Source organism: Amphiura filiformis, chromosome 1, assembly GCF_039555335.1.
Source record: "Amphiura filiformis chromosome 1, Afil_fr2py, whole genome shotgun sequence".
Lineage (NCBI taxonomy): Eukaryota > Metazoa > Echinodermata > Ophiuroidea > Amphilepidida > Amphiuridae > Amphiura > Amphiura filiformis.
The window spans coordinates 78011407-78019695 of NC_092628.1; the positions used below are offsets into that span (position 1 = coordinate 78011407).

The window sequence follows — 8289 nt, forward strand, 5'->3', positions numbered from 1 at the left end:
AAATTTAATGTTATTGCTTTTTCCTTTACCTTAACAGCTGCTGCAAGACTTCTTGCTGAACATTACCGTAACAAAGATTACCCAAATCTGAAATCGTGCATCTTCTCTCCAGCGTTTGGTCTTCTGGCATTTTGGCTGTCCACACTTCAGTTAAAGGCAGTATACTACGTAGGAACATTAAACCCCTATCTGGTACAAATAACTGATGGCAATGAGGATCAAAGTAGGTAGAAAAACTCTAATAAATGCATGATTTTAAGACTAAATAGTAAACCTGAAGTTACCAGTCGAAACAACAATCGGCAAGTTACGATAATATATTATATTTTAGACGACGTTTTGCCTTACTTTGTAACACTTGCCTCTAATAGTATCACTAACCATTTATTTGTTCGGTTGTTTATTTGTTTTATTATAGTAAGTCATTTTACCGAGGTGTTCTGTTTCATTCAGTTTGGAGGTGTTTTGGCTTCACCTCTTGGCGGTTCTATACTCGACAGAAATAAAGGTAAGATATGTGTCTGTCTGCCTGTGAGTAAATGTTTGAAGTGTAGTAGTTGAAATAAATAAATAAATAAATAAATAAATAAATAGATAAATAAATAAACAAAATAAACAAACATCAATAATAAAATGCACTTACGTTGAGCTGTATCTTCACGATCATCCTGGTATTTTCTTTATGCAATATTCTAAATTCGGTGGTTCGAGTACCTGTAAACAAACTTCATAAGCATCTGATAAATTTATTTGTGCCTTTTTTAGGATTGCCCAATCGACAAGCCTACGACGATGTTCGGGATAATGTACTTGGTTTTACTGTAACCTCATCATTGTTCATCCTCTTCTCCATCTGCAATATCATACCTGTTTTAGAAGTACAATACATAACATTTATACTACAAGTTGTCACCAGATCGTTCCTTTATGGAATACTTGTTTCTTCAATAGCAAACACGTAAGTTTGATTACGGATGTAAAAAATATTAAGTACAACAACATCCAAAATGTGGGCTGAAAAATAACCAACGTTTCAGGAGCTTAAAACATCCTTACAAGGTAAAAACAGGTGGAAACAACAAATGATAATCATAATGCAATAGTCTGTCTCGGCTCAAGACGAGACACACCTTAGTTGTGTTTAAAGTCACAGTTATTGTTTTTACTCGTTTCTTTACCTTGTTAACGGGATGTTTTAAGCCCCTTCCAAATGTTGGTTGTTTTGGCTTTTTAAATCCACATTTTGGATGCTGTTGTACTTAATAAATACTTTTAAAATTTATTTTCACCGTGTACACTGCAGTAATTACTCTTTAATTAAAGATCCATCAAAAGTGCCCCTGTTGGTCAGTTGATACTGTTTTGTTTGCTTTGTGGACGATGTAAATAAGTTTTTGTTTCCTTATAAATATTTTGGTACAAAGAAAATGGTTAGATGACCCTTATTCTTTTTCCACTGCTAATTGGTTCCAATTCTTAACCGCCTTTTCATACACTCTTACAACCAATACAATACAATACAAAAAGCATTTGCGCCATTTCCATAAGGCTCAGCAGAGATCTTACAAAATACCTTTTACTATAATGTACCACCTAAACTACATTTGAAGGTGCATCTTAAATTACAAAGTACAATACCAATAAAAACATGTTAAGGGAACAAATAAGTTTTAAGCGCTTTTTTGAATATATTTGTATAGTAGATGAATATTGTCTAATATAGACAGCTAGCTTAGTCCACTCTTTTGATGCAAAAACTGTGAAAGTTCTATCACCAGCTAAACACTAGTCATGGGATAGTCAAGACGAAGATAATCATTGCAAGACCGGAGTTGTCTCTTTGGAACATGCAATGATAAGCATTTTGACAATATGTTAGTCCTTGGTAGTGAAGACATTTATATACAAGCAAAAGTAATTTGAAAATGATCCTTTGACGTATTGGAAGCCAATGAAGTGATTTCATATACAAGACGTGCTGCCCAGTTTTGAAAACGTTGTAGACGAGTAATATGAGTAGATGGTGATGAGTAGAGAAGGCCATTACACTAGTCAAGACACATATATTTTCATACACTCTTATAGCGAGAACTAATCAGAGCAAACGTTAGAAAAAATACCAGGAGTGTAAATAAATGCCTACAACTTGTTGGGAGAGAAATTGTACAAAATAATGCACACGTACTGAGATGTTGATGCGTCTAATGCACTAGCCGCGTAAGGTGGAGTGCATTAGACGCATCAATATCTCAGTACAAGTCTAATGCACTCCCCCTGCGGTGCTCGTGCATTAGACTCATCAACATCTCAGTACATTGCATTATGTTGTACAATTTCACTTCTAACAAGTGATACACGTTTATTTACATATAACTATATAATTGAACATGATATGATTTTATTAAGGTTGAATTTAATGTTTTGTATTTCTATTAAGGTTTCCTAGTCAGTACTACGGATCTCTGATAGGATTCAATTCAGGAATAGGTGCTGTTATGATTGTCATACAATATCCGCTATTTATAATTACACAGAAAGTATTCAACAACGATCCACTCATCGTAAGTTCAGTGTCATATTTTGTAACGTACATATTAGTCGAATACATCGGGCTAAGGGCACATCCCCTATGCTATAGAGGAATAACTTTCCAATAAAAGAAAGGTCTTGATTTCCAACTTTGTTTTCTGAAAACGACTGGAATTCTACTTCTCATTGTTGCTGGAAAAAGCTTGAAATGCAAATAAATGAATGAAAAATTATGGAATTATCCAAATGAGCCTCTCAAATTGAGGATTTTTGATTTTGAATTATTTTTCTGCTAAATCTTTTCGCCTTTAGAGACATTAAAGTCTGGATTTACAACGATCATGACTGGACTGGATCTATGAACTCCTCTCTATATATAGGGAGTGTGCATCCATTTTCTGGAATAGCCCATTGTTTTCTCATAGTATGCATGCTATATTCTAATCAAGATGTTAATGCATATTGACTTATTTATGTCTGTTTTCATAAACACCTTTGTCCTTGTCGATTACGAAGAGCGTATTTTTTTATTCGTGCCGGTATGTTACGTAATCCTTTTTTCTATGATGTACGTGAAAGTGACAAGTGACACGTGAAAACACGTCATTTTAAATACATGTGACTCGTTATCCGTACGTTTATACTGGTCGTTATTTTTGACGGTATATATTGAAATTTGATGACAAATATTATGGATATATATCTTATTCTATTCAGCCGCAATGGTCTACCATCCATTTTACTTGTTACTATCTGATATACACGGTATAGGCAAATATAAATAGGAAGTCAGTAAACATGTAAAGGTTCAAGCGGAAAATGTCACCAGGAACTTTACTATCCAAAAATTTAACCAGGACAGGGAGTAAAGAACACTAAGCAAAGTAGCGATTAGTAAGAAGTAAGAATTAGGGGCTCATACATATATTTTCATAACTAAACGGTTACCGTTTATGCCCGAGGGCCGCTTCATACATATCAGAACATTATGATTCTTATTTCATTAAAATAATAACAAACAAGAACAAGTAAAATTGTTAAAAACGTGATTTTCCTTAATTTTCTATTATGTCGCAAATTCGGGCTACCGGGCATTAACGTTGTTTATGCCCGGCTCTCGACCAATTACAAGCGCTTTTATATAGTGGGTAATTTTATGAACTTTTCCACAAAACACCGGAAAATGTTCGATTACGAACATGACATTATAATTAGTTCATACTGGTATAGTATTATTACGCTTTAGCGGAATAGTTTGTCGATAAGCAAAGTTACTCGCCATTGATGTTTGGAGGGGATTTCAGGAATTCCTTTTTTCTATTTTATTTTTCTTTCGAAGTGGTTTTTCTTTTATATTTTCATTGCTGCTGCAGAGTTCGGCTATTTGCAATCATATACTGTCTTTTTTTCTCCTAGGTAAATGCATTTCTTCTGGTAGCCTGTGTAACTACGTTGGTTGTACCTGTATATTTCTACTTTTATGCAAAACGGAAAAATGCAGAAGTAGACCAACTGAGACAATCTCCACAAAATATAAATGAACCGGAAGTGAAGAAATCGACGGTTTTTACTATTTCGGGTTTGCAGTAACTGGAATAATTATCGGAATGATATTGATGACGATTCTGGATTCAGGGATTTTAGCAGTAACATGAATAAAATATATGAGTGTTCCGCAATCAAGCTCATTAGGATTTTCAGTAAAACAGATAATCCGGCGATTCTTTTGTACAAATCCAAAACTTGGGTTGATGTTACATATGTCAATGACAGTTGCAGTTTCATGCTAAAACATTTTCAATGGACTGACCAATTCCTGCACCTCGACGGCTGACGGCTGCTTCCAGTTGGAACTGATGTAGATGGCGCTGTATAAAGGAATTGGTCGTAAATATGCGGAAGAATATGTGGGTGTTATTTTCTTCTGTCAATGTTTTCTGTGATCCACTTAGAGTGTATTGTAGTTGGGATGAAAAGCCGACCATCATATGAAAATTATGTCCTTTCGTATACATGGTATATGAAGTGTCCCAAAAGACCTATTTCTAGGTCTTTTATGAATCAAGGAATGAATCAAAGAGTCAATCAAGATCAATATCATAGTCACCGGTATTAATTTTTTTTATGGCGATCGAAAAAGAAAAGTGTGAAGAAGTGGATCGGGATTTATACATGTATGGGCCTGTTGGGCGAAATCAGCCCCCAGGGTCACAACTTTGGTTTGGGTTTGGATGTACGGCTGGACTCCAAAAACTACAGACTTTAAACCAAATTTGACGAAAAACAGATCGACCCAAAATTGTACCATGTGTTGGAAGTTTTTCGCAAATTTTGTCAAAAATTATGAAAAATTGGCATTTGTAGGGGCCTACGAGAAAAGTTTGAAAAAGTACTCCTGGAGAAAACAAATTTTCATGAAATTGAGGGCCAATAAACAAAAATGGCTCAAATTCACCACACATCCAAACTAAATGACTGACCGAAAACGCTCCCGAATCTGCCGCACACCCGCATTTTCCCGGGAACAATCCCAACGTGTTTGTCAGAACAGAGCAGCAGTATGCGTCGATTATAATACGTATTCATAAATACGCACGTGATCACCTCCGCGCTGCATACAATAGCTTGTAGACATTACGTATCTACTAAAGTCACCTTCTACATAGCGAGTGGTCTTCCTATCCTGTCCAATTGAATGCAAAGGCGGTAAACAACAAGGGACTACTGTGCAGCAAAATTGTCTAATTTGTTCAACTTTGTGATTACATTGGTAAACGTTTCCGTCGATAAATATTTTGCAAATACTTTCAAAATGTTGTTTATGATAACATTTATTACAAATTCGGAATTCCCCCTCCAAGCGTAATAATTTTGTTATTCCGGTAATACTTAAACTTTTATTAGGCCTAAAAAATTGTTTGATTGGCGTAACTTTTTAAGACTGGTCTGCTGTATAAATCAAATAAGTGTTGGCAGACTTCAAAAAAATGATTTTTCTTCAAACTTTGTGCATGGATGCACCTTGGGTCAAAGTCAACAGGAATGACATTCATGTCGCCTCTGCACCTTTGGTTGCCATGGCAACCGCCAAAATGTAAATTTGCCCAATTTTCAGCATTTTCAGCATTTTCACATGTAACAAAATGTAGAAATATCAGGTCAGATTTCAGGATGAAGGAAATCATGTTCAGTACCCTTCTTTTATACAGTAAATAAGACATCCTTCCTCTCTATTACAATCATGTAAACACAAACAAATCACTTTCAGAAGTGGGTGAAACCATTATGTAAAATAGGGGTGTTTTTCATTATTTTCGGCCATGCCAAAACTTGTGTTGGGAAAATTGATGTAACCCCAAAGTAACACTTTTCTCACAATTATCTGCTCAGGGTAAGTAGATAAGATGTTGGTCTAGTAATATCATGAAAAAAAAGGTTTGGTAATTTTCATACGTAGGAGCAGTGTTGCCAGGAAAATTGCACAATTTTCAGTTTTTTAATTTAATATATTATGAAAAATAAGGGCTTTTATCCACCTAGAGATGATGATGCATTTGTATGATATTAGTATGAAGACATTACCAAATGTAGTGCATGAGTATCAAGTATTTCTGCCTAAGTGTTGCCAGAAACCTCACTTTTGTGACGTTTGAGATTTTATTTACAATGGAAAATGCTGATTTTAACAGACAACTCTCTTGTTAATTTTATGCAACACTCCAGTATTGTGATTTGGATTAAGTGCATGGTGTGACATTTAATTATTTTATTTTTTGCAAAAAAAGAAAAAAAAAGAAAAAAGAAACAAAAAAAGTCATGATCGGGCCTACTTTTAGGGTCGGTCGGGTTATGCCAATCAAACATTTTTTAGGCCTTATCTAAAATGTTCCTATCCTCTTCAATGGCACGATGATTTGGTCACGCTTGCTGGTCTTAGTATGTCGTGCCCTTAAAAATACGTATTTATAAATATAGTCGAAACATGTTTGAAACGTTTTCAGTTTCTTTTCTTTTCAAGTTGTAACCTAGAATCTAAAACCAGTTTTGACAGTAACAAAGTATTGATTCATCGTCCGATTCTAAAAGCTACAAGTCACATAAACATTTCAGTACTGTTAAATGTCTGTATCATGACCTGTGGTAAGCAGACTCAAAGCAGATACAAAATAATTAATAAAAAACATGTTGACAATGCATATCGTGTAAGATTGCCAAGTAGAATGATAATGCAAGATTTTTCAATATATGTCAATCAAGTCGCAAAGACTCTCAATGTAATACACAGTGGCTGCCTGTGCTTGTGGCTCAAAGTGAAGCAGGTGCATATGGTGGGATCATTTTAGACTGAAAATAAGGGTAATGTGCAAGTCTGGGGTGCCCTGCAGTTTCACTCACCCTGAGCCTATAGGAGTTACGCCATTGTAATACGCTCATGTACAAATAACGCATCCATTGACACATATTTTATGCTATATATGGTGTTTTTTGAAAATAAATGAAAAACGATTTGTTTGAACAAGATATAATTGTGATATTTGAATTTCTTGTGTGATTTCCTTTCATTTGATACCCATATTGACATACTTTCGATGAAATTAGATTTGACCCCGGGGGTCCGTGTGAATATTTTGGGGGTCTCCCGGTCGGTGCTTAAAATACTTGCCATGGACCATCCAAATTGATGGTGCAACTAAAAATAGCATTAAGAATTCAAAAAAAGTACTCTGTGCTCCCTGGTTATTATGGTTATATGGTTTTGCAAGTGAAAGTGTTAGTTCGCCGATTATTGTTCTATAGGTGATGTTGAAGGGTGAAATATTGTTTCCCCGGCCTGGGTGATTCAAAATTTCCAAGGTCAAATGTTATACAGGGGTAAAATTTCGAAACTGTTCAAAGTTACCAAAATGCTCCTCTGATCATTGGACAACGTTAAGTGTTATATACTCCGTACGACCTATCGTTTCGGAGTTTTGACCCCTGAATAAATATTGACCTATAGGAAATCTCGAATTGTGTGTGACGATTTTACACCCCTCGGAATTTCATTTTGTACCACGCATACAACATTACAACAAAGAAAAACACTTTAAGGTTAGCAACTACTTAAACTGTTGCGATTTGGTAGTTCACAGCATCTTGCAAATGGTGGTGATCTTTGGCAAAAATTGTATTGATCATATAGCGAGTGTATAGAATTCGAATATCACAGATATACTTTTGTAGGTCATGTGGTTCTTGAGTTATGCTGTAAAGAGGGCTGAAACAACAACACTTTTGTAAATCGTACATAACTCATCATTTTAACACCAATAAATCATGTAAGTTTTCAAAGTAGAATGAATGAATTTTTTTTTTGGTTGCTTCGACCAACAATAGAGGTTATCCGTGTTCTATAAGCTGCATATCCTATCAACGACTGCTATACCTTGTTTAGGATTTTCAAAAGAAGTACCTGCATGTGCAACCATGACTCTGTGTTTTAAAATAGCCCGCCAAAGTCATGCAAGTAACTCCGAGGTCATACATTGAATTGGTTTGAATGAGGAATACTACGGGAACCAGCTCCTTTTGTTAGAAGTCACACATGGGTAACGTCAAAGAGCTTTTAATAGAAATAGAGTCGCAATAGATTATATAATGCTTTGTTCGTTTGATGCCGATTAGAAGTTGCGACAAGCTATTCATAAAAGTGGTACCATTGTTTCGAACAAAGGGGTTCCGCCATTAAATTGGTCACTGATCCGGCATCATATTAACGCT

The 8289-nt window shown here is 35.3% G+C and overlaps 1 protein-coding gene across 1 annotated transcript; it reads left to right on the forward strand.

Moving 5' to 3' along the window:
• On the forward strand, positions 1 to 5463 carry LOC140163217 (equilibrative nucleobase transporter 1-like; the record flags this gene model as incomplete). Its single annotated transcript, XM_072186617.1, has 5 exons — positions 1 to 223; positions 419 to 508; positions 766 to 958; positions 2438 to 2561; positions 3946 to 5463. Coding segments are annotated over 5 exons (804 nt in total), but the record flags the coding sequence as incomplete, so codon positions are not given.
• Positions 5464 to 8289: the final 2826 nt, after the last annotated feature.